The 14165-nt window shown below is 43.8% G+C and overlaps 1 protein-coding gene across 1 annotated transcript; it reads right to left on the bottom strand.

The window, feature by feature from the left end:
• Positions 1 to 13380: 13380 nt before the first annotated feature.
• LOC124775534 (probable ribosome biogenesis protein RLP24) lies at positions 13381 to 13758 on the bottom strand. Its single transcript, XM_047250365.1, has one exon. It carries the CDS (start codon positions 13756 to 13758, stop codon positions 13381 to 13383), a length of 378 nt encoding a protein of 125 aa, XP_047106321.1.
• Positions 13759 to 14165: the final 407 nt, after the last annotated feature.

Raw genomic sequence — 14165 nt, 5'->3', positions numbered from 1 at the left:
GCGGTAGCGTTCTTGCTTCCCGCGCCCGGATTCCCGGCGGGGTCAGGGATTTTCTCTGCCTCGTGATGACTGGGTGTTGTGTGATGTCCTTAGGTTAGTTAGGTTTAAGTAGTTCTAAGTTCTAGGGGACTGATGACCATAGATGTTAAGTCCCATAGTGCTCAGAGCCATTTGAACCATTTGCCACTGTTCATAATGTGGTTCCATCCTATATTCGCCGATGAGAAACTCCTTGATATCCTATTACGGCATGTCAACGTTTGAAAACCACGACACCACTAAGTGTTTCAGTTAACTGCCGAAAATTAAAATTGCAACACTAAGAACGTGTCATACTACTTCGTCGAACTGTCGTGAAGTGTGTCACATGCTTGGCTGTTATAGTAATTAATAATTTCGGCGGAACCATGCAAGGTGCGTACCAATAACACCATTTACATTCTACACTGCTCAAAAGAATTCGGGGAAGTTGTGTATCAATGTCGAATATGTTAAATCTGTTTTGATACACGCGGTACATATGGTATTACTGCATGACCTGAGATCTTCTCTTTCTATTTATGCAACAGCTAATATCATTTGTCATTGATCGGCTGTGATATCCATTACAGTCTCATATGACCGCTCTGTTTTCTAACAAGGTACATGAATGGAGCTTGCCATTTGTGGACATCGTATTCAACCAAGCACATGAAATGCGACACCTGAATGCAGAGTAAGTTGCAAGGGTAGTCTGTTTGATCCAAAAAAGGTGGCCCTGCAATTGTGCTGTTAAGCTGCCTGGAGGTAGTATGTCTGCGCTACTTGACAACTGCTAATGAAGAGTCATTTTGGACAGGAATAAAGATAGGCAATAAAGTCTGAATAAGGCACAGTACATAGGTAATAGCGTTGAAGCGGTACATTTATAATGAAAATGGTGTATAGTTTACAATATGGGAAAGCATGATAAGTTACAAAAGTAACATTCGTGTTTGACACTGGCCAGAGTCCCATCATAAAGGTTCAAATGGTTCAAATGGCTCTAAGCACTAAGGGACTTAACATCCAAGGTCTTCAGTCCCCTAGACTTAGAACTACTTAAACCTAACTAAACTAAGCACATCACACACATCCATGCCCGAGGCAAGATTCGAACCTGCGACCGTAGCAGCAGCACGGTTCCGGACTGAAGCGCCTAGAACCACTCGGCCACAGCGGCCGGCTTCATAAAGGTCGACGTCGACCTTTCAGCAGGGAATATGCCCTCTTTGGGATCTAATCAACAATTTACGTATATTATTCAATGTGGCTACCAAACTGCCAAATTGCTGAAGAGTCCTTGGGGGTACTGTACCACTCCTTTCTCAAGGTGATTTTCAGTGTTTGCAATATTCGGAGAGGGGGTGTTCGCTAGGAAACAGCTCCAATCTCAAGATGGTCATTACAAACCGAAACCGGTAATTTGATGTCATCCTGCCGGAGTGGCCGTGTGGTTCTGGACGCTACAGTGTGGAACAGAGCGACTGCTACGGTCGCAGGTTCGAAACCTGCCTCGGGCATGGATGTGTGTGATGTCCTAAGGTTAGTTAGGTTTAATTAGTTCTAAGTTCTAGGCGACTGATGACCTCGTAAGTTAAGTCGCATAGTGCTCAGAGCCATTTGAACCAATCTGATGACATAAAAAATTGTGACTGTAGACGTGAAGTAAAGGAAATTTACGTCAGCCCAGAGCATGCCGACATGTTGTTGAGGATTTAGGTCCGGGGAATAGGCTGGCCGTTACATACGTTCTGTACGTTTCCAGTGTGTCTGACACCTCAGCGGTCCTTTGTAGGAGAACAATGTCGTCCATAAACAGAAATTTGGGACCCACCGCGCCACAAAACTGCGGACATGATCGAGAGTAGTCTCCGTGCAATATCGCTGTATACAGGGGTGTTCGGCCTTTATGCATATTGCATGCCCACATCGTAAGGCCGAGGCCACACCGCTGATGTTATGAAAATTCTGTGGTGTGTAACGAGTTTCCTACTCTCTCCACACTCACTGGCGACGAGATAACCTGCCTCAGTGAAGCGGGGTTCGTGGGATTATATCACTCTGGGCCACTGTTGCTGACAACCAGTATGGTTCTGCACCAATAGACTCCTTCTAGTCGATGGCGCGGTTGAAGTGGCATGCATTTGACAGGGTTCCGAGCGTAGACACCAAACTGATTTAATCGGGGCTATATGGTTCTGGCAGAGACAAATAGGGATTGCAAAGTTTGCAATGATCTGCCCAGAAGTAAAATGTGTGTGCGTTTTTCGTGACTAGACATACGTATCGATCATTTTGCGATGTGGTGGTCTGTTTAGGACCACCGAAATGTTATCGCATATCAAATCCACGTTCCGTGACCTTTTTTAATAGCGAGATGATACTTCCGCACAGACCTATTACGGTGGCCACATTACTGACACTTTGACCGATTTGAGCAGTCCAACTGCTCGTTCACGTTCATAAGCACTCAAATGATGTCTTGCAGACATGTTGCGGTACCACGCGTAATGTCGCATTAATCAGTTCCACAACATTCGTCAATCACCGTACAGCATAGACTGCATAAAGAGCGCCCGTGGACAGGCTTTGTTACATTTGACACGTCACACCCTCTAAGTTTCCTTCAACTATCACTGGTCGAGTGTTTCGTAGCAATGACGGTTGTTCCGTAGCAATTTGCAGTTGTTCGTTAGCAAATGTCTGTTATTCCTTAGCAGTTGTCAAGCAACGTATTCGACGGCGCTTCGGTGACGTCCGTGTCGATGAAAATGAGATGAAATAGTTAGGACACCGCTCAATTCTCGAGCAAATGTAATCACCAAGCGGGCTGCGAATCGAATCGAGACCCGAGATCTAGAGACAAGGGGGTAACCACGAGACCGCTAGCTGCAGACGGTCGACCCTATAAATGCCGTACAGCAACAACGCTGGAGCAAAATGTCTGGAACTGTACTCTTTCGAACGTATACAGTGGCGCCAGAGGACAGAGACACCGCCGTTCGCTCATCTACGACGGGATGAACGGCAAATTGGCATGCCGGGGCGGTCACCCGGCGCGCCATTACGTCCGCATATTTCCTTTTTGTTTCGCGGGCTGCTTTAACGAAGCGTCAGCAACTAGGGCAGGCGGCCCGTCCCGCCCCGGCCCCATCCGTCGCGAGCAGCAGCAGACGCCCGACGCCCCACCCCTAATGGCGGCGCGCATTTGAATGTGGGGAGGGGAGCCGGGAGGCGGGGGGCGGTAATTTGCGCGTGACAAACCGCAGTGCGGGAGCGGGAGGCGCATTATGCCGTGCCAAGAACTGGCGGCAGCCGCCCCCGCGTCTGGCCGGCGCTGGCGGCTCCAGCGCCAAGGCGCGTCATCCACCAACAGCTCACCCGATACAGACGAGCGCCCGTATCTGACAGCCGCAGGCGCCACCAATAGCGAAGGCTTCCAAGTAGCTTATATTCCGGGCCCTATGCGCCCTGCGGCTTCTTCACTATTCGGTTAACGAACATACCGTTCTGAGTAATCTCTCAGTTCCTTGTTTTCATCATCATCCACATACATACTACGCGACCCACTGTAAAGTGCAGGGTGCTCGTATTACTGCTGGTCATTACCTTTCCTGTACCACCTGCAAATGGAGCGAGGGAAAAACCAGGTCGGGATTTCTCCAAGTTTGTCGTCGCTTTCTTTACACAGTATACACATTTGCTATGAAATTTCTGAAGATTTTCGCATCTTACGAACGACACTGGTAATAAAGGAAAGTTGTTTGCAATTTGTCGCTGCCCCACTGTTTTGTTTCTCACAAGGGAACCTCCCCATCGCACCCCCCTCAGACTTAGTTATAAGTTTGCACAGTGGATAGGCCTTGAAAAACTGAACACAGATCAATCGAGAAAACAGGAAGAAGTTGTGTGGAACTATGAAAAAATAAGCAAAATATACAAACTGAGTAGTCCATGTGCAAGATAGGCATCATCTAGGAGAGTTTGAGTTCAGGAGCGCCGTGGTCCCGTGGTTAGCGTGAGCAACTGCGGAGCGAGAGGTTCATGGTTCAAATCTTCCCTAGAGCGAAAAGTTTACTTCATTTATTTTTACAAAGTTATGATCTGACCGTTCGTTCATTGACGTTCCTGTTCAGTGTAATAAGTTTAGTGTCTATGTTTTGCGGCCGCACCGCAAAACCGTGCGATTAGTAGCCGAAAGGACGTGCCTGTCCAATGGAAACCGAAAACATTTGATTGCAAGGTCATAGGTCAACCGATGCCTCCACAGGAAAACACGTCTGATTTATTCTATACGACACTGGTGACGGCATGTGCGTCACATGACAGGAATATGTTGTCGACCCACCTAACTTGTACACTTGGTGAATGGGTAAAACGATTCTTCTACCTTGCCCAATTTAGGTTTTCTTGTGGATGTGCTAATCACTCCCAAAGAAGTGTGAAAACATAAGTGTTTGTCACATAAACTGCAAAAAATGAATGCAACTGTTTCACAGTCGTACAGTTTTGTCTGTGCTCTGTCAAAACATGTTTTTAACGTTTTCAAATTTTTCCGTGTGTAGACCGTCAAATCCTGCATATGTCCAAGCAAATCTGAACATGTCCTGGAATTTTGGAGAGCGAAGTTGATTATATGTGAGTGCCTGAACTTTGATAATTGTCTGAAAGTAAAAAATTAAAATTCTCTCCCGAGGAAAGACTTGAACCACGCTAACCACGGGACCACGGCGCCCATGAGTTTACACTCACCTGTATGTTGGCTATCTTACACATGGACTACCTAGTTTGTATATTTTGCTTATTTTTTCATAGTTCCACACAACTTCTTCCTGTTTTCTCGATTGATCTGTGTTCAGTTTTTCAAGGCCTATCCATTGTACCAACTTATAACTAATTCTGAAGGGGGTGCGATGGGGAGGTTCCCTTGTCAGTAGCATTTAGCGAAAAGAACATGAGCCGTCTATCGACTCGTGCTACACCTTGTTTTTAGATTGCATTGGTTTTGCTTTTCTTCCCCTGACATCTTTGTTTGACATGTTGTCTGTCATTAAGTGGCTGCTTGGTTGTCTTTTCCCTCTGCTATCGATATCTGCGTTTTTGCTTCTGGGAAACTGCTATGGAGGAAGTGAGATCTTTGACCGGTTGTAACCTCGTGTGGTGGCGCGGAAGTAGGGGCGTTGCGCGCAGAGACTGTGGTGGACACGTGACGGAGTGTGGCTCTCCAGCGCGAAGCAGGTGTGGTCGGTTGTACCGAGTCGCCACGTGCTGTATGTCGGTTCTGTGTAACGAGCGGGTCGAGTCGACGAAAGAGCTCCCCGAGTGTTGGTTGTATACAGAATCGCCCCACATCTACATCTACATCCATACTCCGCAAGCCACCTGACGGTGTGTGGCGGAGGGTACCTTGAGTACCTCTATCGGTTCTCCCTTCTATTCCAGTCTCGTATTGTTCGTGGAAAGTAGGATAGTCGGTATGCTTCTGTGTGGGCTCTAATCTCTCTGATTTTATTCTCATGGTCTCTTCGCGAGATATACGTAGGAGGGAGCAATATACTGCTTGACTCTTCGGTGAAGGTATGTTCTCGAAACTTAAACAAAAGCCCGTACCGAGCTACTGAGTGTCTCTCCTGCAGAGTCTTCCACTGGAGTTTATCTGTCATTTCCGTAATGCTTTCGCGATTACTAAATGATCCAGTAACGAGGCGCGCTGCTCTCCGTTGGATCTTCTCTATCTCTTCTATCAACCCTATCTGGTACGGATCCCACTCTGCTGAGCAGTATTCAAGCAGTGGGCGAACAAGCGTACTGTAACCCACTTCCTTTGTTTTCGGATTTCATTTCCTTAGGATTCTTCCAATGGATCTCAGTCTGGCATCTGCTTTACCGACGATCAAATTTATATGATCATTCCACTTTAAATCACTCCTAATGCGTACTCCCAGATAATTTATGGAAATAACTGCTTCCAGTTGCTGACCTGCTATTCTGTAGCTAAATGATAAGGGATCTATATTTCTATGTATTCGCAGCACATCACACTTATCTGCATTGAGATTCAATTGCCATTCCCTGCACCATGCGTCAATTCGCTGCAGATCCTCCTGCATTTCAGTGCAATTTTCCATTGTTACAACCTCTCGATACACCACAGCATCATCTGCAAAAAGCCTCAGTGAACTTCCGATATCATCCACAAAGTCATTTATGTATATTGTGAATGCCAACGGTCCTATTACACTCCCCTGTGCCACACCTGAAATCACTCTTACTTCGGAAGACTTCTCTCCATTGAGAATGACACGTTGCGTTCTGTTATCTAGGAACTCTTCAATCCAATCACACAATTGGTCTGATAGTCCTTATGCTCCTACTTTGTTAACTAAACGACTGTGGGGAACTGTATCGAACGCCTTGCGGAAGTCAAGAAACACGGCATCTACCTGTGAAGCCGTGTCTATGGCCCTCTGAGTCTCGTGGACGAATAGCGCGAGCTGGGTTTCAAACGACCGTCTTTTTCGAAACTCATGCTGATTCCTACAGGGTAGATTTCTAGTCTCCAGAAAAGTCATTATACTGGAACATAATACGTGTTCCAAAATTCTACGACTGACAGACGTTTGAGATATAGGTCTATAGTTCCACACATCTGTTCAACGTCCCTTCTTGATAACGGAGATGACCTGTGCCCTTTTCCAATCCTTTGGAACGCTACGCTCTTCTGGAGACCTACGCTACACCGCTGCAAGCAGGGGGGCAAGTTCCTTCGCGTACTCTGTGTAAAATCGAACTGGTATCGCATCACGTCCAGCGGCCTTTCCTGTTTTGAGCGATTTTAATTGTTTCTCTATCCCTCTGTCGTCTGTTTCGATATCTACCATTTTCTCATCTGTGCGACAATCTAGAAAAGGAACTACAGTGCAGTCTTCCTCTGTGAAACAACTTTGGAGAAAGACATTTGGTATTTCGGCCTTTAGTCTGTAATCCTCTGTTTCAGTACCATTTTGGTCACAGAGTGTCTGGACATTTTGTTTCGATCCACCTACCGCTTTGACATAAGACCCAAATTTCTTAGTATTTTCTGCCAAGTCAGTACATAGAACTTTACTTTCGAATTCATTGAACGCCTCTCGCATAGCCATCCTCACACCACATTTAGCTTCGCGTAATTTTTGATTGTCTACAAGGCTTTGGCTATGTTTATATTTGCTGTGAAGTTCCCTTTGCTTCCGCAGCAGTTTTCTGACTCGGTTGTTGTACCACGGTGGCTCTTTTCTATCTCTTACGATCTTGCTTGGCACATACTCATCTAACGCATATTGTTCGATGGTTTTGAACTTTGTCCACTGATCCTCAACTCTATCTGTACTTTAGACAAAACTTTTGTGTTGAGCCGTCAGGTACTCTGTAATCTGCTTTTTGTCACTTTTGCTAAACAGAAAAATTTTCGTACCAATTTTAATATTTCTATTTACGTCTGAAATCATCGATGCAGTAACCGCTTTACGATCGCTGATTCCCTGTTCTGCGTTAACTGTTTCAAATAGTTCGGGTCTGTTTGTCACCAGAAGGTCTAATATGTTCTCGCCACGAGTCGGTTCTCGTCGGTTCTCAGTTAAACAAACTGCTCAAGGTAGTTTTCAACTAAAGCACTTAAAAAAATTTCCTACTGGACTCTTTGTCCCTGCCACCCGTTATGAACGTTTGTCTCCCAGTCTATATCCGGCAAATTAAAATCCCCACCCAGAACTGTAACATGGTGGGGAAATCTAGTCAAAGTATTTTCCAAATTATCCCTCAGGTGCTCAGCCACAACAGCTGCTGAGCCAGGGGGCCTATAGAGAGATCCAATTACAATGTCTGAGCCTGCTTTAACCGTGACCTTCACCCAAATTATTTTACATCTCGGATCTCCGTCAATTTCCTTCGATACTATTGCACTTCTTATCGCTATAAACACGCCTCCCCATTCACTGTCCAGCCTGTGTCTGCGGTATACATTCCAATCTGAGTTTAGGATTTCATTACTGTTTACGTCTGGTTTCAGCCAACTTTCTGTCCCTGGTACTATATAGGCATTGTGACCGTTTATTAACGAGAGCAATTCTGGAACCTTTCTATAGACGCTCCTGCAGTTTACTATTAGCACATTAATGTTGTTATTCCCTTTTGCATTTTGCCTACTGCTACTACGAGTAGTTGCTTTACATTTTACCTTGGTGGGACGTTAACAAGCTTCTTTAAATCCTCCGTTTCAGCACTGGAGTTTAAAAGGAGACACCTAACATGAAGGAGCGGTCACTACCCGTCAACGATGCAGAGAAGACGTGAATTCCGGTGACAGAGCGTGTTATCGCGTGATCGTTGCGTGTTGGGTACGCTGGCGACGGGTGCGCGGTCGGATGTGTGGATCCTTGTCATCGGAGGTCGTGTACTGCCTGTTCGAGCATAATTGCAAGTTAAGTTCGTGGAAGGTTTAGTCAGTAAGCAATAATTTGGTGTAACCAGCGCCTCTTCTGCCTTGTGGCCTCCGGCGACCGGGTTTCCCGTCCCTGGCACCGGTGTAATTGAAGACAGTGATCTTTCCTCATCCTCTCCTTACTGTCCGATGGGAGGTGTAGTTTTTGGTAGTTTAATTGTTTCGCTATTCTGTCCAGGGTTATGAGTAAATTCATGCTTCTTGCACGAGGTTAGCTCTGATTCTGTCAGCAAGTTAAGCCATCTTATAATCAGTATTCTGCCTAGCCTGAGCATCCCTGAGTGGGTGATTTGTGGCCGCCTTATTAGGGTCCGTCATATCTGTTATGTTCTAATGATATTCCAGGACACTTTTGTTAAAATTTTTTAAATTCCTCCAAGTTTGTAAATTCCTTTCATTGCCATTAATCGTGTGTTTGCTGAGACCTGCTTAATCTTTTTAATGGCGGTGTTGGTAGCTTCACTACCTCAGCGTACCGTATTAACAAAGTTCTGTATTTACTTTAGTAGCCTGTTTACTAATATTCTTTAAATTTTTTTTAAATTGTTGTATTGCTATAAATTACTTTGATTGGCGTTAGCGAATTGTTTTAAAAGGTAGTTTATTGCCGTACTTCTAGCTTCTGTGTTATTTAAAAAAAATTTTTTTAACATTTGTATTGCTATAAGTTACTTGATTGCCGTTAGCGGCGTATTTTAAAAAGTTGTCTATTGCCGTACTGCTAGCTTCTGTGAGATACGAATAAAACATTTGTGAAAATCTCAACTCGACAGTAAACTATTAGAAATTTGGCCCCTTTTCCCAACTTGTGGTGTGGCTTGTAGTAACAGTAACCACTGTGTGTGTCAGAACGGCTCGTTCCATCCGGCGATTCTCATGTGAATTCATGTAAGACTTACCTAATACCCGCATGTTGATCGCATCTACCGGTAACAAATGTAGCAGCAAGTCTCTGAATTGCCAATTGAGATACTACTCGATCGATTACTAGCGATTCCATTGTCAGTAACCCGACAATGACCCTCCTCTCCTTTTAATCGGACATGGTGGGGATCTCAAACACTCGATCAGTACTGAAGAAGGGATACACAATGTTCTGTGTGCGGTCTCTTTGGTGTGTCCCAACAAACCAAAGTGGGCCATTCGCCTTCCCTTCAGCGGACTTTTTGTGTTCGTTATATCTTATGTTTTAACATGGCTACTATCTTAAAAACTGGATTACTGTAGCAGGTAGCATCACTGGTGCCTTTAATAAATCTGATGAGTGAGTTGGCGAGTATCTAAATATGTGACACGAATGTCCGTATCGATTGCTTCCATAGACTTAGACGCTTCAGCTTTTTATACCGCCGAGAGACTGGTATGTGACATAAATTTCAGCTTAATATGTAGAAACTTCCCCTTCAAATGTAAAGAACGGCTGTGCTAGTAAGACTTCTACGTTACTTGATTTTCAAACTCCAAAGTGAAACAGAACGTACTGAGACTGTTTTCTCTTTACTTGTTCTCAACGTTTCAAAACTGACACACAATATTTTAGCGCAACGCAATCTGACTTTCAATAATCCCTACAAAAGAATAGCCCTGACTAACAATAACCTATACCCTTCATGAATCACTTACCTACAAAAATCTTCGTTACTCGAACTACTGCAATACAACTAGCGCAAATACTGTAAGCTAAATAAAAGATTCTAACTACTGTAGGCACTAACTAATGATAAGATATAGTTAGCAAATGAAAGATTTTGACAGTGAACGAACAATGTATTTACCTTAATAATATTCAAAAGTCTGGCATTTCTCTCCCCACATCCACCACTGCTTGCGGTTCACCTCCAACTGCCCAACGCTACGGGATGTTCACATCCAACAGCCCAGCACTACACTGGCAAAAAACTTCCAACAAGGTGTCCAACCAGCCACAGACTGCACACAGCCCAGTCAAGATTTTAATAGAGAGCGCTACGTGGCGTTGTTGTTGTTGTTGTTGTGGTCTTCAGTCCTGAGACTGGTTTGATGCAGCTCTCCATGCTACTCTATCCTGTGCAAGCTTTTTCATCTCCCAGTACCTACTGCAACCTACATCCTTCTGAATCTGCTTAGTGTATTCATCTCTTTGTCTCCCTACACGATTTTTACCCTCCACGCTGCCCTCCAATACTAAATTGGTGATCCCTTGATGCCTCAGAACATGTCCTACCAACCGATCCCTTCTTCTGGTCAAGTTGTGCCACAAACTTCTCTTCTCCCCAATCCTATTCAATACTTCCTCATTAGTTATGTGATCTACCCATCTAATCTTCAGCATTCTTCTGTAGCACCACATTTCGAAAGCTTCTATTCTCTTCTTGTCCAAACTATTTATCGTCCATGTTTCACTTCCATACATGGCTACACTCCATACGAATACTTTCAGAAATGACTTCCTGACACTTAAATCAATACTGGATGTTAACAAATTTCTCCTCTTCAGAAACGCTTTCCTTGCCATTGCCAGCCTACATTTTATATCCTCTCTACTTCGACCATCATCAGTTATTTTGCTCCCCAAATAGCAAAACTCCTTTACTACTTTAAGCGCCTCATTTCCTAATCTAATTCCCTCAGCATCACCCGACTTAATTCGAGTACATTCCATTGTCCTTGTTTTGCTTTTGTTGATGTTCATCTTATATCCTCCTTTCAAGACACTGTCCATTCCATTCAACTGCTCTACCAAGTCCTTTGCTGTCTCTGACAGAATTACAATGTCATCGGCGAACCTCAAAGTTTTTATTTCTTCTCCATGAATTTTAATACCTACTCCGAATTTTTCTTTTGTTTCCTTTACTGCTTGCTCAATATACAGATTGAACAACATCGGGGAGAGGCTACAACCCTGTCTTACTCCCTTCCCAACCACTGCTTCCCTTTCATGCCCCTCAACGTGGCGTTACCAACATAAAAACCTAAACAGCCTACTTACAATGTCTACCCGTCCCTAAGAAAAAAGGCGTCTTAATGCACAGATGCTCGAATGCACAGACAGTCAGATAATAAATGGCAAAATTTTTTTTCTTGTGATGTAATTACGAATTCAAAACTCTTGCCAAATTTCATGATCCTAGGTCAGCGGGAAGCACCATATAGGATTTGATAAGCGAGTTCTTGAGTGTCAAAATATGTTACATAAATGGCAGTATCTTTTGACTGCACTGACCAAGCAGCTAATGTTCATTACATCGCCAAGGCATCATAGACCTATGCACGTGACATAAATTTCAACTTGATCTCTCTCTCTATTCGTTTAGTCGGTTCCGACTCTTCGTGACCTCATGAACCAAAACACGTCACTTTTTCCTGTCTTGCACTTTCTCCCGTAGACCTTCCAGGTTGGAACACATTGCTTCTGTGATGCCATCGATCCATCTCATCCTCTGACGTCCTCTTCTTCTAGTTCCTTCAATCTACCCCAGCATTAATGTTTTTTCCAGCGAGGCATGCCTTCGCATTGTGTGTCCAAAGTAAGTCAGCTTTTGTTTTAACATTAGACCTTCCAGGGAGAAATCTGGTTTTATTTGCTCCAATATTGATCTGTTGGTTCTCTTTGTAGTCCATGGAACTCTAAGAAGTTTCCTTCAACACCACAATTCGAAGGAGTCAATTCTTCGCCGTTCAACCTTTCTAATGTTCTAGGTCTCACATCCATACATCACAACTGGAAAGACCATAGCCCTCACAATACGAATCTTTGTTGCTAGTGTTATATCTCTGGACCTTATAACCTTGTCAAGGTTTGACATCGCCTGTCTACCGAGCAACAGGCGTCTCCGGATTTCATGGCTGCAGTCGCTATCAGCAGAGATCTGGGAACCGTGATAACTGAATGTGGTCACTACCTCCATGGTTTCTCCTGCTATATCCCACGAATTGGTAGGTGTAGTTGCCATAATTTTCGTTTTCTTCACATTCAGCATAAGACCGGCCTTTTCACTTTCGTCTTTCACCTTCAGTAAGAGTGTTCTCAATTCCTCTTCACTTTCTGCCAACAGGGTCGTATCATCCGCGTACCTGAGGTTGTTTACATTTATTCCAGCTATTTTAATTCCTGTTTCTCCTTCATCTAGCCTCGCATTCCTCATAACATGTTCTGCATACAGATTGAATAAGTACGGTGATAGTATGCAGCCTTGCCGGACTCCTTTCTGAATCTGTATCCATTTCGTTGTTCCACACATAGTTCTCACCGTGGCTTCTTGGTCAAGGTATAAACTCCGTATCGGATGAATGAGGTGATCTGGTACACCCATGTTTTTCAGTACGTTCCATAATTTGTTGTGATCGACGCAGTCAAAGGCTTTGGCGTAGTCAATAAAGCAGAGGTACACATCTTTCTGGAATTCTCTCGCTTTTTCCATAATCCACCGAATGTTAGCAATTTGATCTCTAGTTCCTCTTCCTTTCCTAAATCCAGCTTGTTATTCTGGTAGCTCTCGATCTAGTTATTGGCAAAGTCTATTTTGTAAGATTTTCAACATAACTTTGCTAGCATGTGAAATAAGTGCGATTGTTCGGTAATCTGAGCATTCTTTAGAACTTCTCTTCTTTGTAATGGGGATGAATACTGATCTTTTCCAGTCTTCTGGCCACTGCTGCGTGATCCATATTTTTTGACATATTGAGTGCAGCACTTTCACTGCATCCTTTCCAGTGACTTTAAACAATTCTGCTGGTATTTCATCATGTCCACTAATTTTGTTATCAGCCATATTTTCAAGGGCCCACTGGATTTCGCTCTCCAAAATATCTGGCTCTAGTTCTAAATGAACATTAACATCAGCAGTAGGAGCCCTGTCATTATGCAGTTATTTCTTGTATAGGTCTTCTACATATTCTGCTCATCTTTCCTTAACATCCTCTGCTTCACTCAGATCTTTCCCGTTTCTATCTTGTGTCATTCCTATTTTTGCCTGGAATTTTCCTTTAATTTCTCTAATTTTCTTATAAAGATCTCTTGTCTTCCCCATTCCGTTACTATCTTCAACTTCCTTGCACTGTTCATTAAAGATTATATTTTTATCTCTTCTAGCTAATTTCTGAAAATCTTTATTTAATTCAAACATAGCTGATCTATCTCCCTTGATTTTTTTTTTCTTTCGTTCTTCTGCAACTTGCAGTGCCTCAACTGATAGCCATCTAGTCTTCTTACTGTTCCTTTTCTTGGGAATGTGTTTCTCTGCGGTCTCCTTCACAGTATTAGCTACTTCTGTCCACATCTCTTGCGAGCTTTTGTCCTCCAGCTGTAATACATTAAATCTGTTTTGTACCTCTACAGCGTAGTCGGAGGGTATAGAGTTAAGGTCATATCTGCAAGTTGGGATACTTTTTGCTACATTCTGAAATTTCAGCCGAAATTTTGCAATCAGGAGCTCATTATCTGATCCGCAGTCAGCCCCAGGTCTTGTTGTATCTGACTGAACCGCGCTCTTCCACCTCTGATTACAAAGTATGTAATCAATTTGGTTCCGGTGTTGGCCATCTGGCGAAGTCCAGGTATATAGGCGTCGTTTTGGTAGTTGAAACAGTGTATTAGTAATTATCAATGAATTTTCTTGGCAGAATTCAAGGAGTCTCTGTCCAGCTTCATTTGTTGTACCAAGACCATATTTCCCCTTTATACCTT

This window comes from Schistocerca piceifrons, chromosome 2 (assembly GCF_021461385.2).
Source record: "Schistocerca piceifrons isolate TAMUIC-IGC-003096 chromosome 2, iqSchPice1.1, whole genome shotgun sequence".
NCBI lineage: Eukaryota > Metazoa > Arthropoda > Insecta > Orthoptera > Acrididae > Schistocerca > Schistocerca piceifrons.
The sequence above is the reverse complement of the archived record's forward strand: the minus strand, read 5'-3'. Positions and strand labels throughout refer to the sequence as shown.